At 44.4% G+C, this 22,142-nt stretch overlaps 1 protein-coding gene across 1 annotated transcript in view; it reads left to right on the forward strand.

Annotated features, from left to right (window-relative positions):
• The first annotated feature begins 271 nt into the window (after positions 1–271).
• The window catches only part of Trpm8 (transient receptor potential cation channel subfamily M member 8), a 72,904-nt gene continuing 51,033 nt past the window's right edge, over positions 272–22,142 (forward strand). Inside the window, exons 1-8 of the mRNA XM_048441774.3 lie at positions 272–464; positions 2,869–2,942; positions 6,773–6,929; positions 7,778–7,955; positions 11,355–11,527; positions 13,350–13,524; positions 15,740–15,807; positions 20,599–20,796. Of these exons, the coding sequence (XP_048297731.2) occupies positions 348–464; positions 2,869–2,942; positions 6,773–6,929; positions 7,778–7,955; positions 11,355–11,527; positions 13,350–13,524; positions 15,740–15,807; positions 20,599–20,796 (1,140 nt within the window). The 5' untranslated portion in view covers positions 272–347. The remainder of the gene's footprint in view (positions 465–2,868; positions 2,943–6,772; positions 6,930–7,777; positions 7,956–11,354; positions 11,528–13,349; positions 13,525–15,739; positions 15,808–20,598; positions 20,797–22,142) is intronic.

Consider the following 22,142-nt stretch of genomic DNA (forward strand, 5'->3'; position numbering starts at 1 on the left):
AGCCGTTCCATACTTATCAACCAAGTAGACAATTAGTGCAATCACAGTGGGTGGTACTTTAGGGTGGGTCAGTTTGTCCCAGGAATGTTATTATAAAACGCTGCCATGCATGTTGCTACCATAGGGTGGCAGCACTGAGGCGTGAAGCCATAGTGCCCTAGGGCAGAAATACTTGCTGGGTCCTAGAGGATGAGAAATAATAGGTACAGGGTAGATGATGCTGGTGAGCCAAATGGGACATGGTGCACTGCCCACGGCGACGAAAGGAAGGGGCACCAGGGCACGTGCTTCCAGGGAAGCCCCTGTACTGTCTATAACCCACCTGTCTTCCACTCTCCACAGGCAAGATGTCCTTCGAGGGAGCCAGGCTCAGCATGCGGAGCCGCAGGAACGGGGCTCTGGGCAGCACCCGGACTCTGTACTCCAGTGTGTCTCGGAGCACAAACGTGTCCTACAGTGACAGTGTAAGTCCACACTGAGGCCACTTGATGCGACCAGGGTTATTTAGTGACCAGTTTGCTTTCTGTAAAAACGTCGTCTCTCATGTCCTGATTGGTTTGTGTTTTATGAGTCATTTTTGGTAGAATGTAGAAGCATGTTCATTACTGTATTGTGTTTCGAGCATTTCTCTTTTAAGATGACAGTCATTTTAATAAGTCATTAGGAAAAATTTAAACACTATGTTCCTTAAATCATTTTTTCTGGTAAGATTTGAGGATTTCATATGAATACACTATATTTATATCATCAGCAACCCCTCTCTTTTCCCTCCAATTCCTCCTGTGTCCCCACCCACAAGCCCTTATTGAATTTAGACCTCTTTTTCTATATTGATTTGTGTGTATGTGTGTGTATGTGTGTGTATGTGTGTATGTGTGTGTATGTGTGTGTCTCTGTGTGTGTATGTGTGTGTGTCTGTGTGTGTATGTGTGTGTATGTTTGTGTGTGTCTGTGTGTGTGTCTGTGTGTGTCTGTGTGTGTGTCTGTGTGTCTGTGTGTGTATGTGTGTGTGTATGTTTGTGTGTGTCTGTGTGTGTGTCTGTGTGTGTCTGTGTGTATATGTGTGTGTCTGTGTGTGTCTGTGTGTGTCTGTGTGTGTCTGTGTGTGTCTGTGTGTGTGTCTGTGTGTGTCTGTGTGTGTCTGTGTGTGTCTGTGTGTGTATGTGTGTGTATGTTTGTGTGTCTGTGTGTGTGTCTGTGTGTGTATGTGTGTATATGTGTGTGTATGTGTGTGTGTGTATGTGTGTGTATGAAACCTACCGAGTCTCATTAGTGTTAACGCCCTATTTGCATGGCTCGCTCTCTCCCAAGCAGCCAAGGACTCCCTGGAGATCTTCATCTCCAGGTGGGGTTTTATGAAATTTTCCTCCATCCCTATTGGCATGTCAGTTACTGTGGACTTCGCAGGTCTTGTGCAGGCAGCCGTGTTGCCGAGAGTTCATGGGAGCAACATCTCCATCCTGCTCAGAAGACATTATCAAGCATCAGACATCCCAGACTTCTGGGTCCTACAACCTCTCCCCTCCCCGTTCTGGGACGTCCCCCAAGTGTTAGCTGTAGGGGTTGTATTGCAGATGCCCCATCTGGGGCTGGGCAGTCAGGAGTCACTCATTCCCTTCAATTTTTTAAAATCATGTTTTTAGTGTTGATTTCACTACCCATGATTGATGCTCTCGTTCTCACCTTGTGGCTTCAGGACTGAGTTGTGACGTCCATTCCTCGACTCGGTTCGGTTGCTCTTGCCTTCTGGCTGCTTCCTCTGGCCCATCCAGGAGAGGAGTCCCACCTTTTGTAGCACATGTCCGGCTGACTCTGCTGTAGGGGATAAGAAGTTAGGGCTGGTTTCAGAGCCTGCCTTGTGAGGTCACCAGTGAGGGAAGTGGTCTGAGGACATCAGCAGCCAGCACCTGATGACTTGCAATTGACCAGGAATCCTGTGGAAGGGAAGCTCCTAGGAGCCACACTGCATCAGGGCTGGACATTTTTGAGGATGGAGTTGCATGGATTGAGAGAGTACAGGTGGCTCTTGGGAAACCATTCTCTACATAGGTCCTTGGAGAAATGACTTCATGTGCAATAGTCCTGAGTGGGGAGTGTGAGGTCCTTAGCCTTCCTCCTCATCTCCAGTGGCTGTCAACTGTCATTTTGATTTAAGTTTTGTTGATCTGGTAGGTAGGTGTAAAGTGGTAGAGCTTTTATATATTTTATGTTTGTATGACTTTCCTGTGGGCTCCTTTTTCCCATATCTTCTCTGTCTCTTGCTGTTTTTCCTTTGGACCATCTGCTGTGTTTTGGCTGATTGACAGTCTTTCTGTATCTTGGTCACTATACATAACTATTGATTGCAAACTCTCTCCTTGTGAGGAATATGAGTGTTTTCAGATGTCTTTCTCTGTCAACGTAAGAGACATCTTTGGTTTCTAAAGGCCTGGGATGGTTCTTAGGACTAGTTCCCAGTTACACCTAACCACCTTGCCCAGAGTGGAGCGGCATTTTGGAAAACATCTCTTTTTTAAAAAAATCAGGCAGAAGAGGGCTGAAAATATGCATAGATAGCTTTTTTCTAATCCCAAACTATCATCCCTCACTTCTGTTCCCTGGTAACTGTGAATAGAGAAAAACATTGTGAGTGTGTGATGCCAATTTATACACAAGACAACGCTAAGCAACTTTTGGAAACATTTTCATTTAGTTAAACAGTTTGATGTATGTGTCATTAAAAATAAACTCAGAATACTCTGAAAGAAACAAAAGGAGCGCCATGACAACCTCCGGAGGAAGGCTAGGACATAGATAGTATTCGCTAATCCCAGCAGATCTGAGAGAACACACGAGTAACGCATTACTCCATATTTTTTTTCTTTACAGGATTTGGTGGATTTTATTCAGGCAAATTTTAAAAAGCGAGAGTGCGTCTTCTTCACCAGAGACTCCAAGGCCATGTAAGCTGCAGCTTTTGTCCACATTGGCTTCTGTGTTTCCGAGCACAGTCAGCAACTGTCGGCACAGTGAGCCCCTGAGTTCGTTACTGGAGATGGTTGCCTCTCTAAAGTCCTCAATGGCCTGTGATTAAGATGGCTCTGACACGCCTGCAGAATTTCCTGCTTCCGCTCTTCTCTCTTGTCTCTTAGCTCCAGCAATATCGCACTTGGTAAAGTCACTGAGAGAGACTGTCACTCCCTTCAGGGCTCCCATGAGCCTGGAGTCTGCCCTGTCGCCTAACCCTTTGCAGTCAGTTCTACACATAGGCTCCTGTACTACCTGAATGCCCCTTCCTCACGGCTGTGGTCCTGGTCACTTCCCTTTCTAAATAGGTGCTCCACTACATCAAGTCTTCTGTGTTTGGGGGTTCAGCTGCCTGCAGGAGAGGCCCCACAAACCCAACACACAGAGGTCTTTCATGATGTTAATGAGCAGAAAGGAAAATGAATGGGTTTGATCCTGTCTGTTACAAGACTAGGGACTCTAAGTGGTAAGAAACACTGACACCCCTCCCTATTTTGTTGTTACTGGACAAGCTAGATGACACAGGACAAAGATCACTGCTGAGACCCTGGGGTTGCCATGTGTGTGCTAAGCCCAGGTGGACCTTCGCTTTCATCCCTAGTGGATGTCTGTTTCTTGGGTGGTCCCTGGGGGAGGATGCTGGAACTTCTCCGCTAGGCACCTTTGAGACATTGTGTAGCCCAGAAGCTATCTGCTGCCACTCTCAAGGTGGGATTCCCATGGGTCCGAACTGTTCTCTTTGGCTCTCACTTCTTGGTCTGTGTTGAGTCCTGTGTAGAAACAGGAGGGACACTGTCCACAATCATAGCTCTTTGCAACAAAACTCTCTGTGTATCGGAGCTGTCAACATGGCAATGCCATGTGATTATTGATCCTTTGAAATGTGGCTAGGGTCATCAAGGAACTGAATTACCAGCTTTAATTATTTTTTGTTTAACTACAAAATTAAATACCCATGCATGGTTCATGGTCGCAATAAAGATGTGTGTGGCTCTGTGGGATTCGGAACTATGGTTCTGAAGATGCGAATTAGGATGCCAGTGCCCCCCACCCCACCCCACAGCTCTTTCCGGCTCTCCTCTCTGCTATCCCTGACCCTCCTCCACGTGTCTATACTCCCAATTCTTTTCTGGTAAGGCCCTTTCCCTGTTTCTAAACAATTCATGCAGATTGGTTCTTGGAGGGCTACCAGCCCATAAAGGAGCCAGACAACTTCTTTGATCAAAGGATCATTTAATATGTACCCCTATCCTTGGCAGGGAAAGGGGCTCAAGAGTCTACCTTCAGCTGTAGCAAGGACAAGTGGGCCATCTGCCACCCTACCGTGAGCTTGACTGGCTGGGGACATGTCCCAAAGGGTAGTGGATTGGCAGACAGCAGTGACAGGGAAGAGAGGAGCATGGGAAGCAGCCTTGTCTCGGGAAGTCCCCCAGGAGAAAGGGTTATGGAAATGGCTCAGTCCCAGCAGGCTCTTGTTTTCTTGGCTAAGCTGAGTGAAGCCCCTTGGGAGCTGTGCAAACAGAGGCAAAGACCCTCAATGGCACAGGATCAAGCTAGTCTGTAGCTTGATTTTTTTTAATAATTTTAGAAAAATGTTTATTATTTTCTCCGATACTTTGAACCAGGACAGTTTTCACACTCTGCAGTCATTAGGGGTTCTGTTATAGAGTTCAACGAGTTGAAATGAAAAGAGGGAGCTTGCTTTGAGGAGATAGGAATGAATGCCATCTAAAAGCAGGCAGTGGCCAGGTCCCTTGAGTAGTTAGAAACCATGACTAGGTTTGTGGGGACTCCAGAAGTCCTGTCTGTCCTTTTCTCCGCTCCTCCTTAGTACCCACAGAACTTTCGTGCGGCCTGGAAAGAGATGAGAACAGAATCTCTGCTTCCATTTCTGATTTTCTTCCCAAATTTCCAAGAAAGGAACACCAATGTCAAAACTGTCCCCGGGCCTGGTGACTGTGGGTAGCTGCTCAGGATTCTGGTGCATAAGCAGGGTCAACCCCATACAACTGTACAGATGGTGTTGGGGAGCAACGGCAGTCTCTTCAGGACCCAGGTCAAGTGTGTGCTCCCCAGGAGGGACCTAAAAGAGGAGGCAACAGCAACAATTTCCTGGACAGGAGCCGCTGCTGGTGAGGATTCCTGAGGATCCCTTTGCTCCTCATTCCTGTTTGCTCCTCATGGTAGCCTCTCCCTTGCAGGGCTTTGGTGCCTAGTCTGGCCTCAGTACTTCACATGGAGGGCTTAACAGAGAAGCCTTGGGCCCCTGAGACGCAGCTGAGGTCACCGCTTCCCGGCAGTAGAAACAGGTGGTTTGGTTGGGCCACAGATCATTGACTTCTGCAGTGCTCACGACCCTTGCCTGCTGAGCTGTGAGCTGCTTCTGCTGAGTGTTTAGAAGAAGTCACAGAAACGCAAGTCACCCTTATCCCCTCATAAATGAAAATTCGACTGCTATAGGTAGGGCTTGCCCTACATTTTGCTTTATGCCAGGCAAACTCAGTGGTGGTGAAGACCTTGAAAGACAGCGCCTCTTGTGGTCTGTGATAGTGGTGTGTATGCATCCTTGTATCCAAGAAGGAAATTAAAGTATCTACTTCACACAAATCGTTGAGAACGGTTGCAGATATAAATTATTTATAAGAAGACCAATCAATTTTGAGCCTGTTTGCTCATCCATTCACACAGTGTTTGCCAGAGGTCATTATATTTTTGGATCGTGAATATAAAGTATAGAATCCAGCCAGAAACAACCTTAACAAGATCTTCTCAATTGACATATCTTTATCTGGCTCTGACTGTTGTGGGAAATTTTGCTGCAGTTGACTGAGTATGTAGGGTACAAAGATGCTAGAAGTGGGTGCACCTTCTACACTGTCCCCATGCCCTGGAATAAGTCCACATCTTGGGCCATATACTTTATTGTGAGGATGGAGACACTGATAACAGTGGATATTGGTCTCTTAGCCTTGGGCCAAGGATATAAAATAGGACATTGCGCTTTTGGCTATCCGTGATGATGTTGGATAACATTGTCTGGCTCCATTGTTCCCTTGCTCTGTCCTTTTGGACTGTTGTACTGGTCAAACATTTACCATGTATCTTTAAACCTCTTTCAGCTTCCCATCGTGCATGTGTGCCCCCTAGTGGACAGTTAGTATTGAGTTCTGTGTACTTTCAGTGGGAAGACCTAATGCTCACAACTGCAGTTTTCCTTGTCTAGATTGAGCTGTTACTGGCCCAAAGTCATCTAAGCAGTTAATATCTGGTAGAGAATGGTGGTTTCTAAGCTCTGGAGAACTTTGGACCCTTGCCAGACATGAGTATAGCTCATGGGAAGAACTTACCTCTCCTCAGAAGAGCGGACTTGCTGGGCATCCGGTGGGGTTGGCACTGAAGCATTAATGTCTGCATGTTCCTGGGTCGCTGTGAGTTAGCTCAGACTCATGTGAGAAGCTGAGTTCTGGTTCCCAGATACCTGAGTTCCACCTCTTACCAGTTTCATGGCTTCTCACAGTTAATGGAGGACAGGAGTCCTCTGCCTCTCTGCTCCCAGCACAGGGCAAGCTCATTGACAGACAGATAATTAGCAATGGGAACAAACCACGAAACTCTTTTCTAGACAATCAGCCAAGATGAGGGAAATAGTCTGGGAATAAGAGACAAGGATAGAATTTCTTGTTGTGCTGGTTGAATTTTATAGCGCGTATTTTATGCTAAGATGTGACAAGTCATTTAAGCAGACAAAAATCCGTTCCTTCCCCAGGGAGAGCATTTGCAAGTGTGGCTATGCCCAGAACCAGCACATCGACGACACCCAGATCAACGAAAATGAGAAATGGAACTACAAGAAACATACCAAGGAGTTTCCGACGGACGCCTTTGGTGACATTCAGTTTGAGACTCTGGGGAAGAAAGGCAAGGTAAGCCCCCATGTTCTGCTTTAGTATATGGACTAAGAGCTTGGGCTGCCTTAGCTACCTTAGTTATTCAGTAGCATGGAGGTGGGGGATGGGTGATTGTCAACAAACACTGCAGGAAAAGTCAAGTTGACAATGTCTAGACTGTACTCGGTCCGAAAACTCAGTAGCTAAGGGCGGCATCATGGCTGGAGCTGTGGCTGACCCATGTCATGGGTCCCTGTGACATCCCTGAGCCTGTTAGAGGAAGGGAGAATACTTTTGTGAGTAGTCCCTTTAGCTTTGGGCAGCATCCCTAAGCATATACTGTAGCTCCAACGAAGGCGACATTTCTATATATCCATGAGTTTTGCAAGGGTCTTTCCATTAGAAACTGCTCTTCCCCAAGGGTTCCCATATTCTGTTTCAATGATAGCCTGTCAATCCACAGGCTGGATGTCTGGACCTTGACCCCATGAGTCCGCATCTCTGTCTTGATAGTCCCTGAGCACACGCAGCTCCACCCACTATCTGGGGCTCTGCCTCATGATGGGTCAGTGAGTCTTCCCACAGGCTGCCCATCTCCTCCTTGGCTCATCCAGGTGTGCCAAGATGGCAGCTTGAGGACCCTTCATCATCTCTTGTCTACCCAGCTTCCAATACCTCAAGGGCCAGGTAAAGATTCAGGGTCTCCATCCGGCTTGTGGAACCATTCGGGGTCACTCTTCCCCCATGTCTTCCTTCCACTTTCCGGTGAGGCCCTGGCAGCAGCCCTGCCTAGGACACCCTATCCCGTGCCCCAGGTGCAGTCACCCACCCAACACCCCAGGGGCAGAGTACACAAACCTGGCGCTTTTATCCTGCCCCCACAGTATATCCGCTTGTCCTGCGACACAGACTCGGAAACCCTGTACGAACTGCTGACCCAGCACTGGCACCTCAAAACACCCAACCTGGTCATTTCAGTGACTGGTGGTGCCAAAAACTTCGCCCTGAAGCCACGCATGCGCAAGATCTTCAGCCGGCTGATTTACATCGCACAGTCTAAAGGTACGCTAGCACTGAGAATATCCCGGGATCATTATTCCTAGGCCACTCTGTATTTTGGCTGCAAAGGACAAACTTTGCACATGCTACTGACCCGCAGAACCCAGACAGTCCTAGAACTATGGAAGTCTCTGTGGGTATGTGCCTGTGAGTGCAGGTACCAGCAGAGGCCAGAGGAGGGCGTTGGAGCATGAGATGCAGGCAGTTGTGTGCAGCTCTTTGGGTACTGGGTATTGAACTGGAGCCGTCTACAAGTGCAATACGCACTCGTAATAGCTGAGGCATCTCTCCAACCCAGAGAAATATAGTTGTCATTTTATTATTATAAATACAATTCTCAGGCGGATGGAAAGATAAAATTATCTGGCTGGCAGATTTACAGAGTAACTCTCAGTTGGGGTTAAGGTGTTAAACCTTGATTACAAAAAGAATAGTTCCCAGTAGTTTTATTTTATTATTTGCACATATAAATTTTAGTCAGAATATTCTAGTAAATAAAATAAGGCATTTTAATTAGATTTTTCTTTAATCTTGGAGATCATTGGTGTGCTTTTGGGAACAGAGGCTGCAGGCTGCATCACTGTGAACACTGTGTAGTTGTGTGACCCAGATAATGGTAGCTTTGACTTCATATGCTCAACTTAGCATGCTCTCTCTTTTACTTTTTTAATTTTAAAAACTTTCAAGCGTTACAGAAATATTTCAAGAATAATATGATGAACATAAGTGTATGTGTCTAGACTTACTGATGGCTGGTATTTCCTGCATTTGTCTTCTATAAATATGCCTTTCTGAGTTATTCTTTTATGAATTTTATTCCATGACTATTTTATGAATATTTGTGTTCTAGGGTTTGGGACAAAATGATTTGAGAGTGGGTTGCAGACATCATGACTCCTAGCCCCCCAATTCATTGGCCTGCATCTTCGAAGAGAAGGGAAGTCCCTTTACATATTCCAGTGCAATTTCCCAGCCTGGGACAGGGACCGTTTACATTCCCTGACACTGGTAGTTGATTGTGCCTCTTTAATGGCCTTTCTAAGTAAGACTTTTTTTTTTCTTCGTTTGGGTTCCAAATACCCTTAACTTTGCATAGCCTTCTGTTTTCCTCCGTCAGCACTGGCTCTCAGCCTCCGCCCATCGCCACACTTCCATGAGAGCACACCAATAGCTTTGTAGATTGAGTCTCAACTTGGGTTTGGTTGATGGTTTTCTCATTAAGTGAGTTCAGTTTACCTGGACATTTTTGAAACTTCTTTTGCAAAGAAGCATTGATTGACAGAACTGAGGAAACACACTTTATCTTAGATAGGAATTTTCCAGTGTCTGTCCAGAGCGACAGTAGGACCTGGGAATAGAGTAGAAGAAAACACACGAAAGTCCCTGGCCCTGGATCAGCACGACGGCTGAGCAGGTGAAGGAGCTTATGACAAGACTGACAGTCTGAGTCTGACACTGGAGCCCACAGATAGGAAAGAACTGACTGGAAGTTGTATTCTGACCTACAACTGTGCTGTAGCAGAGATGCTCAAGCACACGTACACACACACACACAGATATACACATATCACACACACATATACGCATATTACACAGATATACACATACACACATATCACACACACACACAAATACACCCACATATACACATATTACACAAACAGATACACACATATCACACACACAAATATACACACATCCACACATATTACATAAACAAATACATACAAACATCACACACAGAGATACACCCACATATACACATATTACACAGATACACACACATATACACATATTACACAAACAGATACATACATACACACATATCACACACACACACACACACACACACACAATGTGAACAGAATAAATGGCCTTGGCCTTGAAGACAACTCATTTCTAACTAAATTACAAAGTTGACTCTGTTAGTTTAGTCAGAGCAAAAAAAGCAATATTTCCTGAGTCCTTGGTGTTGGTCATGTTCAGTTACCATATTTTAAGAAGGAACACTGAGAACTAGCTTAGGAATTCGGCATGAACCTTCTAAGGGCTACAAGGCGCTTACGGATTATCAGGTCTTTGATGTGGGAGGTGACCGATAACCTAGTTCTTCCTTGTCAAATATGGCAGGGAAACTAGACAATGGAGACAGACAGCAAATGAAAGGACTTTCTAACAACTAGAGAAGAGGGCTGCCTCAGGACTCTGAAGACTTCTATTGCTAGAGCTGATAAAGGGTCTCTGGAGGTGGTAGAGTACACGTGTACACACACACACACACAGTGGAAGGTTAACTGAAGGGGAAGTTGTCATCCATGCTAGATTGAGACTTTCAGTTAGGGTAATGGAGCTGCTTTGGGGTCATCCATGCTCCTGTAATCAATGAGCTCATTGGACCCAATGGTTCCTTTGGTCTGTCATTGGCATTCTGTCTATACAGCTATTTGTGTCTCTCCAGGAAAAGTTCATACAGCAGGCACATGGCTGCCCTAAGGCTAGTGTCCTCAAAGTGGAAACTTCCCTAAGGATGGAGAATGTCTCCAAGGTGGGGATTGCCCTATGGATGGAGACAGTGTTCAAGATAGGGGCTATCCTAAGCATGGAGACAGTGTTCAATGTGGGGACTGCCCTAAAAGATGGAGGTTGTCTTCAAGATAGGGGCTGCCCTAAGGATGGATGGAGACTGTGTTCAAGATGGGGACTTCCAAAAGATGCAGAGTGCCTTCAAGGTAGGGTCTGCCTTTAGAGTGAGGACTGCTTAGGCAACAAGTTACACGATAGTCATTTCCATTATATTAAATAATTTTTCTGTTGTCTGGTGCTGGGATCTGAACCCATGGTCTGGCATGTGCTAGTGAAATACTGTCTCTGAGCTACAGCTCAAACCTGTAGGTCTTTTGTTTCTTTTATTTTCCATTAAAATCCAGAAAAGTGCTTGACATTGCGAAGATCATCAGATATAAACCTTGAATAAAAATATACACAATTATGTAAAGCAAAGCAGAATTGCTGGGGCTACGAAGGGCCACCCTGTTCTGACCAGCATGAGGTCTGGAGAGAGAGCACACTGCCCTCTATGGTTGCACTGCCCAGCTCACTTACTGTCATGCCAGGCATTCGCTGTTCATGAAAACAATCCCCTGGAGACTCATGAGTGCACCTTCTGTGGAGTTGAGAATGCATATCTCGAATGGGGCACTGAACCTGTGCTGTCTAGCACATGCCCCTCAGGAACCCCCAGTGACCTGGGATTCTCTTCCTGTTCACCATGTGGTCCCATTCCACAGTCCGGCTCTCAATGTAGCATCTTGGAGCTCATGGCAGGAAGGTTCCCTCAGGAATCTAGAAACACAGGACCGAAACCTTACTCAGCACCTGGTCTCCACCTTCCCTCATCCACAGGTGCTTGGATTCTCACGGGAGGCACTCACTACGGTCTGATGAAGTACATAGGTGAAGTGGTGAGAGATAACACCATCAGCAGGAATTCAGAAGAGAACATTGTGGCCATTGGCATCGCAGCATGGGGCATGGTCTCCAACAGGGACACCCTCATCCGGAACTGCGATGATGAGGTATCTGTGGGGCAGGGAGGCCTGTGAGGTTCTGTGGGAGAAAGACCAGGGCAATGGCTATGACCTGAATGCTGGGGCTCTGTAGTGGAGCCAGATGGTGGGAAAGCCTGTCTTATGAGAACAACCTATAGACTACGGCCATTAAAGACAAGGGGGAGGGGGTATTCTTAAGGAATTCTGAAGCAGGAACTAATAGTGGAGGCATTTTGCCATTAAAATCTGTCCCCAGAAAGCTCTTGTTAGATCTGGGTGCACTGTTTTTATGATTTACGATCCAAATCCATCTCAAAAGAGTTCACCTGTGGGTATAATCCTGCACTACTATGCCGGATTCTTAGGAATTCAGATTTATTATTGTTCTCCAACCTTAACCCAGTGTGGAGAAGGCTGAGACCCACACCACCAAATGTTTCCAGAGAACTGATTTAGAAAGTAGCAGACCTCCCTCAAATTATGTCCAGAATGCACTATAGATATATGATATCTACTGATATATGTGTCAGGTGTGATGTTTTGGAAACAGTGAGAAGCTACCCAAGTCCTACTCAGGAGATTTGGGCTAAATGTTCAGAAATCTATATTTAATGCAATCTTATTCCATCTGTGGCTCACTAGGTATTTAGATGGTAAATGTTAAGGGCTTAGTTTTTCTTAAAAAAAAAAAAACATCGTTCACTTTCTTGTCTCTGTAGCCATTCTAGAGACTAATAAGGGGTACAGGAACCTAAAAGTCAAATCTGTGGTCTCCACAGAGCTATGTCAGGAGTATGAAAACTGTTTTTGGAAGGTGCCAACAGTTACATTAATAAATTCATCCTAGAGAATTTAATATTAGGGCAAAGATTTCATTAAAGCATTTTGTAATGCCCAAGAATTGGCATAAATCTAAATATCCAGCAACACTTGGGACTCGGTGTTTATTATTAGATATTATAATCTAGTAATATTTATCATTAAAGAGGGAAGCCCAGACAGATCACCACAGAAAAATGAAGAATAACCACGGAGGTAGGAAAATACTCCTTCTGAGGATGTTTTGACAGTATGGAAATGCTTACCAGTGTGAAATTATGAAGTGCACAGATAATAACTAAATGCACATAAAATCTTGATGACAACAACCCACGCCTCTTAGAATTAAGTATAATTTACATTTTCATTTATATGCTACAGTCTTCATTTCTGTAGAAAACATAGTTTTCTAGAGGCTTAAATTATACTGCTAGTTTTTATCCCTTTTTTACTTCTGATGACAGTCTTCCATGACAGCATGATTTTGCAGCAAACTCTTATGATATTGCACTTGGCTTCCTGGTTTCTCTAATATTTTCCTGGGCGACAGTGTTTGGTCTTTTGTATAAAACAAAACGTTGATAACAATCTCATTGGCCACATCTTCTGACACAGGCTCACGGGGCTCATTGTAGCGCTCACTGTTATGGGTGGTACAGGACGGAGGCTCAGCCAACCTGAAACAAGGCCACTGTTTGAAAAACTTATGCCATCCCTCATTTTAGATCTGTTTCAGAGAATTTTCTTAGTTTTCATCATCTTTTATTTTTTTAAGTGTTTGATCTGTATTCTACTTTTGAGTCATGAGAACATTATGTACGTATGCACAAGACAGCAAATTTCTCTCTCGTTCTTGGTTTACAGTCTACCCTAGGCTGTGTGTGACCATACTTTTTCTACTGCAATTTTGGTGCTCTTTGTCAGTACAGTCACAAGAGGTCACATGCAGCCAACACAAGTTCTCTCGCTTCAGTAGGGTCATCATGATGCCACCCTGCATCCCGAAGACAAGTGTCCTTGTGCTTTCCAGGGATATTTCTCTGCTCAGTACATCATGGATGACTTCAAGAGAGACCCTCTTTACATCCTCGACAACAATCACACCCACTTGCTGCTAGTGGACAACGGATGTCATGGACACCCCACAGTGGAAGCCAAGCTGCGAAATCAGCTGGAGAAGTACATCTCCGAGAGGACCAGTCAAGGTCAGCCGTTAGGAACTGGGTGGCCAGCGTTCATGGTGACAGTTGGAGGCCAGCTATGCATGCATGGCTGTTGTGGTTGCAGCTGGTGCTGCATGGCTAGCCCTCTTGATCCTCTGTCTTCGCTGCTAAAGAGGAGTTTGTATTTCTCCTCTTTCTTCAGTATCCCAGGAGTGTCTCTACAGGGGTCATTGACATGTCCTTCAGCGTGCTGAAGGCAGTGACAGATGCCTTCTTTGCCTTCTTATACTCTTGCTTATTCATTTAGGAAGCCTGCTGGCTTTTTTTTCCCTATAGGCATTTGTAAAAAGTGAAGCCCCTAATGGAAAAATACGTATTTAAGAAGCAATGCAGTTAGGTAGATTGTTGAGGACCGGCCTCGACAAAAATACTTCTTACCAGGGTAGGGGTGTGGGAATTGGAGAAATATAAGTAAAGAATATGAAGACGCATAAAAGATAACAGAACAGAAACCATAGAAAGTATTGGGAGGGCATACCAGGGACTGAAATCCTGAAATTCACCCATGCTTATTAAAAAAGGAGCAGAAGTACATTTGCATATCCTGACCACCTGTCAGGATGGCATGGACTTACTAGAATGAAACTTAATCTCAAAAGAACCAAGCAATCTTCTTCTGAATTAGGATATGTCACTATGCCTATCAAATCTCCAAACTCTCTGACTGTCAGACAAGGTGGAAACGGGCCTGCATTTTTTGGCCTCCATGGTAGATGAATAAGAAAAAGAATAAAAGGAAATAAAAAGGACATGACAGTTCCTAGGAATGGTGGAGGACAAAGTTTATTATAGATATGCAGGAGAACATAGCCCAGAGGCAGAGACATCTGGGAGAGTCCAGAGTAGACATAACCAGACAGAGCTTGGCCATGTGGAGAGAAGGGGAGTGGGAAGGGAGAGAGGGAAAGAGAAGAAGGAAGTGTAGCAGCCATGAGGGTAGAGGAACAAAAGGACAGGTAACCACAATGACTGCATTATATAGGGAAGAGCCTCTGGGAGAAGGGCAGCCCAGTTCCTGCGCTAGAGAGTTCAGGGTAGAGGGATGGATATGCCAGTCATACCCTGTAACAGGTAGGGCCTGAGGGATGCTGGGAGAACCTGCCAGCCAGTGTCAGCATTGATATATTAAATAGGCAACTCAGCCATTTGACCTGGGCTTGAGACTCAGTAGTAGGACAGAGATGTTAAGATTGTCACAACTGGAAGGCTATTTAATATTTTAACTTTGGCTCCTTCTTTGGATTACCAGAATAGAATCACCTAAAACACTAGTTTTGCAGAAACTGAGTGCAAAACCTTATCTGATAAGCTGTGTGTGTCTTCTTTTCCTGTGGACAGGGTGCTGAGAGGCATCCTGCTTGGGAGCAAGGTTGTCCTGTGGTTTAGTGACAGACTGCCTCACAGGACAGAGTCTCAGTTGTTTCTGCTTCAATGAAGACACAGCTTAGGAAGTTATTTATAGACTCACTAAACTCCATTGAGAAAATGCCTCATTATGCAAATTTGTCACCTACTCAGGAAAGCATGGGATTATACAAATGAGGGAGAGAATAGGAATAAACTTCAGCCCAGTCTAATCAAATCCACAAATGTGAATGAAGCGACAGCTCTAGCATTTTGAAAAGCAGTGACATATGACAGTATTACCCATGCCACACTGTTGATGGTCTGATGCACAGAGATTCCTTCATTGTGATGGATCATTTCAGGGCCAAGGTCAAATCCAAGCAGTTATTGCCCAGGCCATGAGCTCTCAGAGCCGATGCTCCTCTGACATGGGACGTCCTTCTGTATAAGTGTTGCTTTATTCATCGATGAATAAAGTTATTTTGGCCAATGTCTTAGCAGAGTAAAGTCAGGCAGGAAATTTAAACAGAGATAGAGAGAGAGTAGGCAGAGTCAAGGAAACACCATGTAGCTGCCAAAGGAGAAAGATGCCAGAATCTACCGGTAGGCCACAACCTTATGGTGATACATAGATTAATAGAAATGGGTTAATTTAAGATGTAAGAGCTAGCTAGGAATACACCTGAGCCATTGGCCAAACAGTGTTGTAATTAATACAGTTTCTGTGTGGTTATTTGGGTCTGAGTGGTCGGGAACCCAATATGCTCCCACTTCCTGCCACAACCCACTTCCTGCCACACCCAGCCCTCAAGCTGAAGTCCCAAACAGACTCTTTGTTCTTCTTTTACAGATTCCAACTATGGTGGTAAGATCCCCATCGTGTGTTTTGCTCAAGGAGGTGGAAGAGAGACTTTGAAAGTGAGTTTTGGCTTGGTTTTCTGAAAGGCTGGTCTACAGGCTTACCCAATAGAAGCACCCTCCCCCTACTACTGCCCCAGTTTTTGCGTTTCTCTAATCTTTTCAAACTAAATTTCCAGTTGGTGTATAAAGTGGGCCTCATTGTGACCTGTTCATAGATGGCTTTCCTTGTACTTTCCTCATGCTCAGTATTCTGTCCTCTTTCCCCACTTCTTTAGTCTCTTTCCTTCCCCCACATAGTCCCTTCTCCCTTCGTGATGTGTGTGTGTGTTTGTGTGTGTGTGTGTGTGCGTGTGTGTATGTGAAGTCTAGATTCTGCATGCAAGAGGAAACAAGGTGATTGTCTTTTCTTTTCTTATTAAACATTATTATCCACAGTTTCACCCATTTCTCTACAAATGACAAGACTTCATCCTCTATGACTGACTAAAACCCCATTGTGTATACAACCAATACTTTATCCACTATCTCTTGGGTGGCTAGTCTGGTTATATATCTTAGCCATTGTGAACAGTACCTTAGAGGACATGGGAGTGCCAGAGTCTCAAGTACTGCTGACTTAGATTCCTTTGGGTGTGTGCTCATGAGTGGTATACTGGGTCGTATGGTTGTTCTAGTTTTATTTATATTTTGAGTTACCTCTATATTAATCTCTATAGTCACTTATTAAAATTTGTAAGGATTGCTTTTCCTTGGCCCCTTCATTAGTGTCTCATTGATCATTTCTTGATGTTGGTCAGTCTGACAGTGGTGAGATAGACTCTCAAGGTAGTTCTGGTTTGTGTTTTCCTGATGCCTAAGGATGTTAAATATATTTTCATTTTCTTTGTTGGACATTTGTATCTCTTCTTTTGAGGGCCATCTGTTGAATTTAGTTGCCCATTTGCTGATTGTGCACTTGGAGTTTTGGTGCTTAACTTTTTGAGTTTATAGGTTCTAGATATTAATATTATGTCAGTTATAAAGATAGCAAAGATTTCTCTCCCATTCTGTGAGCTGTCTCTCCTCTTTGTTAATTGTTAACTTTGCTATGAAGGAGATTTTTAAATTTTATGCAATCCCATTTCTCAATTCTTGTTGCCATTGCCTGACCCATTGGAATCCTTTCCAGCAGGTACTTGCCTACATAAAAATTTTTGAAATGTTCTACTCGTGTTATTTGGCTCCAGTTCAAAGTTCCAGGTCATGTATTAAGGTCTTCAATCCATTTTGTGTTGATTTTGGTACCAGGCGAGAGATAAACATCTCTTTATCCTTCTTCAACTTTAAGAGATAACTTTTCGAGGTATGCTAATCTTTTTGGCAGTTTTTTTTTTTTAAACTTGAAGTATGTCGTTTCTGACTTTCCTGACTTGGGGTTTCTGCCAAGGTGTCCGATAATTCTAACGGGATAGCCTTTGTGAGTCGGCGTCTTTCCCTTCAACTTATTGTTTCTTTGTGAATTTGCGTTTCAGTTGTAATTTGCAGTGGTAAGATTTTTCCTGGCCATATGCATTTAGGGTTTAAAAGACATCTTGGATGTCCCTTCCTTTCCCTAGTTGAATTTTTTTTTGTTTTTTTTTTTTGGTTTTTTTTTTGCTATAATGTTCTGAGATGGATGCACTTAAGTTTTAACTGTAGCTCCTTCTTCTCTCCTGCAGATTCACAGATTTGGTTCTTTATGATGTCCCAAATCCTTGAAAGCCACGTTCATGAGCTCTCTTGACTTTGTTCTCTATATATCCTAAGGTCTTTCCTGAAGTAAGCAATGTCTTCTCATCAGGTCTTGTTCTTTTACTAGACACAGGCTGCTCCTCAGCTGAGAGAGCTAGGGAGCTGCACTCAGAATGGCAGAAGTAGCTTCTGGGGACTCCGGACTCCACATTCAGGAATCTCACACCTAAGTCATGCTGCCAACACAGAGCTCCTGGATGACTCTGCCCCTGTGACACTGAGCATATTGGCAAAGACTCCATTTCCCCACTCACATCACGGGCTCTGTTGTTACTGTTGCACCTGCCTGAATTTAGGCCTCTGGCTCCTTAGAAATGAGCATCAGTGACTACAGTGTAGCTAGTGTTTGGATACAGTGTTTCCAGCGATCTTTGTTATTGTTGTTATTAGGAATAAGATCTTATAAGAAAATAATGTTCAACTTCTCTCTTTATTATTTCCATGCCCACCCCCTTTCCTGGCTTTAATTTAAAACTGGGGTTAGAATAAGCAGACCTATACACACTAACCGTCTCTGGCCTAGTGACCAGAACACACTGGAATTTTTAGTCCTTGCTAGCAAAAATTTTCTAGAATTGTAGAAAATTTGGTCTTTTATTTTTTTTGATGTGACTTTTAGTTTATTCACTCAACAGATATTTATGAGATGTTTTGAGAACTGCTTTTGAGACTGCTGTTGGAGAAAAAAAGAAGCCATTCATGAGTCTTTGAAAAAAAATGTTTTTAAAGGAATTTCAGAGAACAAGTAAAATTGATCATTTTCTTTTTCAGTGAAACGATCACTGGATAAATGTGGACAAAGCAGCCGTATAAAGAGGAGGTGGGGAGAGAGGGTGTGAGATTGACATCCCACTTAGGGCTGAGCCGTCTGCTGTCTCTCATCCTCTGCTCTTTGCCCAGCTATAGATGGACTTGTCTCTGTGTTAATCACCATCCTCTGCAAAAAGGCGCTTCTTCGATAAGGCTTGACTGACGCGCTAATCTCTAGGTATAGCAGCGAGTCCTTAGCAGTCAGTGTAATCCTATGCTCAGATAGCAGAGTGACAGTCACAGGTTCTCTGCTAGGGCCTGGGTATCTCCTCACAGATTCCTGTCCCCAAAGACAGGATGTGGTTTCATCCTGTGGCGTAGGTCTTACCTCCAATCAGAAAGGGATTGCTAACTCCAATGACATTCATGCCTCTATTGCACCAGTGGGCCTGTCTTGCCAGGTCAGTTGCTATTGTAGCCCCCAGGATACATAGCTGGGTAAAACAAATGGTTACTTTTCTGCTCTGGTTGTGTGTGCAGTACTTCCCTGCAGTATGAGTGTTAGTCAGTAGAGATGAGGCTTCCGGGTCAGCATTAGCTTGGTTTCTCCTTGTTCCATAGCTCGTGTGGGTGGTGTCTTTAGCAATAGGCTTACTGTCAAGTACAATACCCAGTAGTGTTTGGGGGTCTGTGGAACCTCACTGGCCAACAACTCCCTAAAAGGTAATCCATTTCCATCCCTGGACTTTTAATTTATTAGCCTGTGGTGACTTGTAAGGCCTTTGTTGCTCACTTATTGGTTGGACAGAGAAACAGGGAATGACCTAGGGCGAGCTGGAGGAAGGGAGTGACCATAGTCAAAACGCACTGTCTGAAATTCTCTAAGCACCGATAAATGAGAAAAAAATAAAGAGGAGACAGAGAGTGGTAGCAGGTTAAAGAGGTAGAGAGAGATGGTAGATGAGAGAGACGGATTGGGAGCTGGCTGCATGCCTATTCTTTCTCTGAAACTTAAGATTTGGAAAGAAGATTTGTCCTAGAGTGAAGGCAAGATGTTTCTTTCGCCGCTGCAACTTAATGGTGGGGGTCTCCCCGTATCAACTGCGAAGAGTTGCGCCGTTTTTTCCCATTCCTCGGAAGCAGGGGCAGGAGATCGGGATGCTAAGAAACATCAAACCAATGTTTCTTGGGCTCCTCGGTCCTACATCTTTTAGCTGCCACCCAGCACTTGCGCTTCTGTTCCTCTTGAGTTCAGACTCAGAGTCTGGGGACGGACTGCCAGGCTGCTCCTCACACTCATAGCTCCATGCTCTTGGCACAACGGGCTGTGTCTTCTCCGTGGACAACTTTCAGCCTCGAAAGAAGGGGACTTCCAGGTTCTTCTGTGCCCATGTGTAGCTTGATCCTTTGATCTTGAAGTCTGAGCCCCTCTTCCACCTGCCGAAGTTCTTGCAAAGAACACATTGGGGCGAGAGGAGTTTGTGCAGAGAGAAAGTCTCTTTCGCTTTCTTGCAGTAAGTGAAGGGGGAAGGATGGAGCCGACACACTAACTGCTGACTGCTTTTAAAGTGTTCCCAGGGCACTGATAGCTTCCTTTAGATAAGTTATCGATACAACTGTGTGGGATCAAGTCTTCACAGTTGTCACTGATGTGTTACACCAGTTTGGGGAGTAAACAATTCTGTACGTAAAGCTATTTTCAAAGTATCCCTGAATGGAAGGTGTGAATTATTGCAGGGGTCCTTGTTGTAGAACATTTGGTTAACTGGGCAAAGAGGTGTTACATTGGTTTATGCTACATTTGTTTAACTATGTAAAGATGTGTTGCATTTGCGTTAACTAAATAAAATTAACCTGAGCTCAGAGAGGCGGGGTAAGCAACTAGTTTACAGGAAGGAGCAGAGAGGAGTACAGTATGTTTTGTTTTTTTTTTAATTTATTTAAGTTGGGGTGGTGTGGAAGGAGAGAGGTTTCTGGAGACAACAGCTAAGAAAGAAAGTTAGTTTGTTGCTACTCTCTCTACTCTAAGCTTTGACTTTCTAATTTTACTAGAATAGACTAGAATTCCCCTCCAGGCTACAGTCTGAGCAGTTGGGCCACTAGTAATAATAGTAGACTTTCATTTTCTCGGGATGTCAATCAACTGGCTCACCTCTCCCATTCATAAAGCCGCTGCAGTTGGTTCAGTGCCGGTTTGAAATCAAAGCTGCGGAGAGAAAAGCCGTAAGAGGCGTCAAAGCATCTTGTGATTTAAAGCCTCGGTCCTGAGCTGGACTGTGTTGTTCATTGCCAGCCCTTCGTGTGGCCAACTCTTTCTCCCTCTCATAGGCCATCAACACCTCCATCAAAAGTAAGATCCCCTGCGTGGTGGTGGAAGGCTCGGGGCAGATTGCCGACGTGATTGCCAGCCTGGTGGAGGTGGAGGATGTTCTGACCTCTTCCATGGTCAAAGAGAAGCTGGTGCGATTTTTACCACGCACTGTGTCCAGGCTGCCCGAAGAGGAGATTGAGAGCTGGATCAGATCTGTGAGTTTGGGGAAGATGCTGGGGGTTCCTGGGATGGAAGAATGTCTCGTGTTCTGTTGCTAGGCACTCTTTACTAATTCCCACAGAGCGGGACCTTAATGGCCTCCTTTAATTTATCTGAGAGGGTGGCTCGCATTGTAAACCTGATGGGATGGTGGGATCCAAGATGGTCAGAAAACAAGCCCTTTCTAGATTAAGCTCCATTGTCTAAAATTTGGAGCCTAGAAATATGGTTGAATTTCATCTCTACAGCTGAGAGACAGCACCTGCGCTGGACTAGGCCTTGACTAGCAATGGTTTGTACGATCTCCCTACTGAGACATTGCGTTTTTTAGATTTTTACACCAAAAGGTAAAACTGGTGGTTTTGGAAGAAATTTCTTGCAGGGATTTTTTTTTAAGTAACATCTAAGTCTATCACAGAATCAGGTGAATGGAGATGAAGATTGTAATTTATGGAAGGTGAAGGTAAAGTTGAACAAAGAGGCTGAGAGGCGTCCAGCCATTGGCATCCTTCCTTGTGCTGAGTCCCAGAGTGCGCTGGTTGAGCCCACACATCACGGTCAGTATGTGATAAACACTGGCCTCCTTGCAGCAGAGCATCATGCTCTGCAAACAACCGATATCAGTGAAGATAACTATCAAAGATTCGGTTCAGGAAGGTCAAACCTGCGGTCTATCTGGAGACAGTGAAGAGGTGGGGAGTGGCCAGGTCACTCATCCCTTGATAATCTTTCCACATGGAAATCCATAGGCAAGGGTGCTCTCTCTCTGAAGTGGAAATACTGTATACCTGGATAGTTTTAGTTAATTTGTTGCATGTTTATTGCCCCTCCCTATTTCCTGAGGTGGATAAAAATAATTCAGTAGCCACTATAAGGATACCCAGAGAGGTATAGAGAACTATTAGTTTGTTTACCTAGCACAGACCTGGGTCCATTCCAGTAGGTTTCCTTTTTAACCCTTCTACAAGTTGACACCTGTCGTCTGGTTCATGTTACATCCAAAACCCAGGACGGTCCTAATGGTTCCTCCATTCTTTGTGAGGGATTTGGATTTCTACTTCAAGGAAACCATCACAGGCATTTCGTCTTAAGCTAAATGTCAGGCTAATTTGGCTGCCTTTGATTATATTATCATTCCTGTGATTCATATCTAATTTATATTCACATCTAATTAAATATATTTATTTCTAATCATGTCAACCAGAAGACATACATAAAAATGGAAATTACTCTGGCATTTTAGCTATGTATTCATATGGAGTTGTGAAATTGGTACAGATTTCCCAAAAGACCAAACTTGAGAGTAGGATTATTAAATAATAAATATGTAAATCAGTGAACT

Source organism: Myodes glareolus, chromosome 1 (genome assembly GCF_982192425.1).
Source record: "Myodes glareolus chromosome 1, mMyoGla1.1, whole genome shotgun sequence".
Lineage (NCBI taxonomy): Eukaryota > Metazoa > Chordata > Mammalia > Rodentia > Cricetidae > Myodes > Myodes glareolus.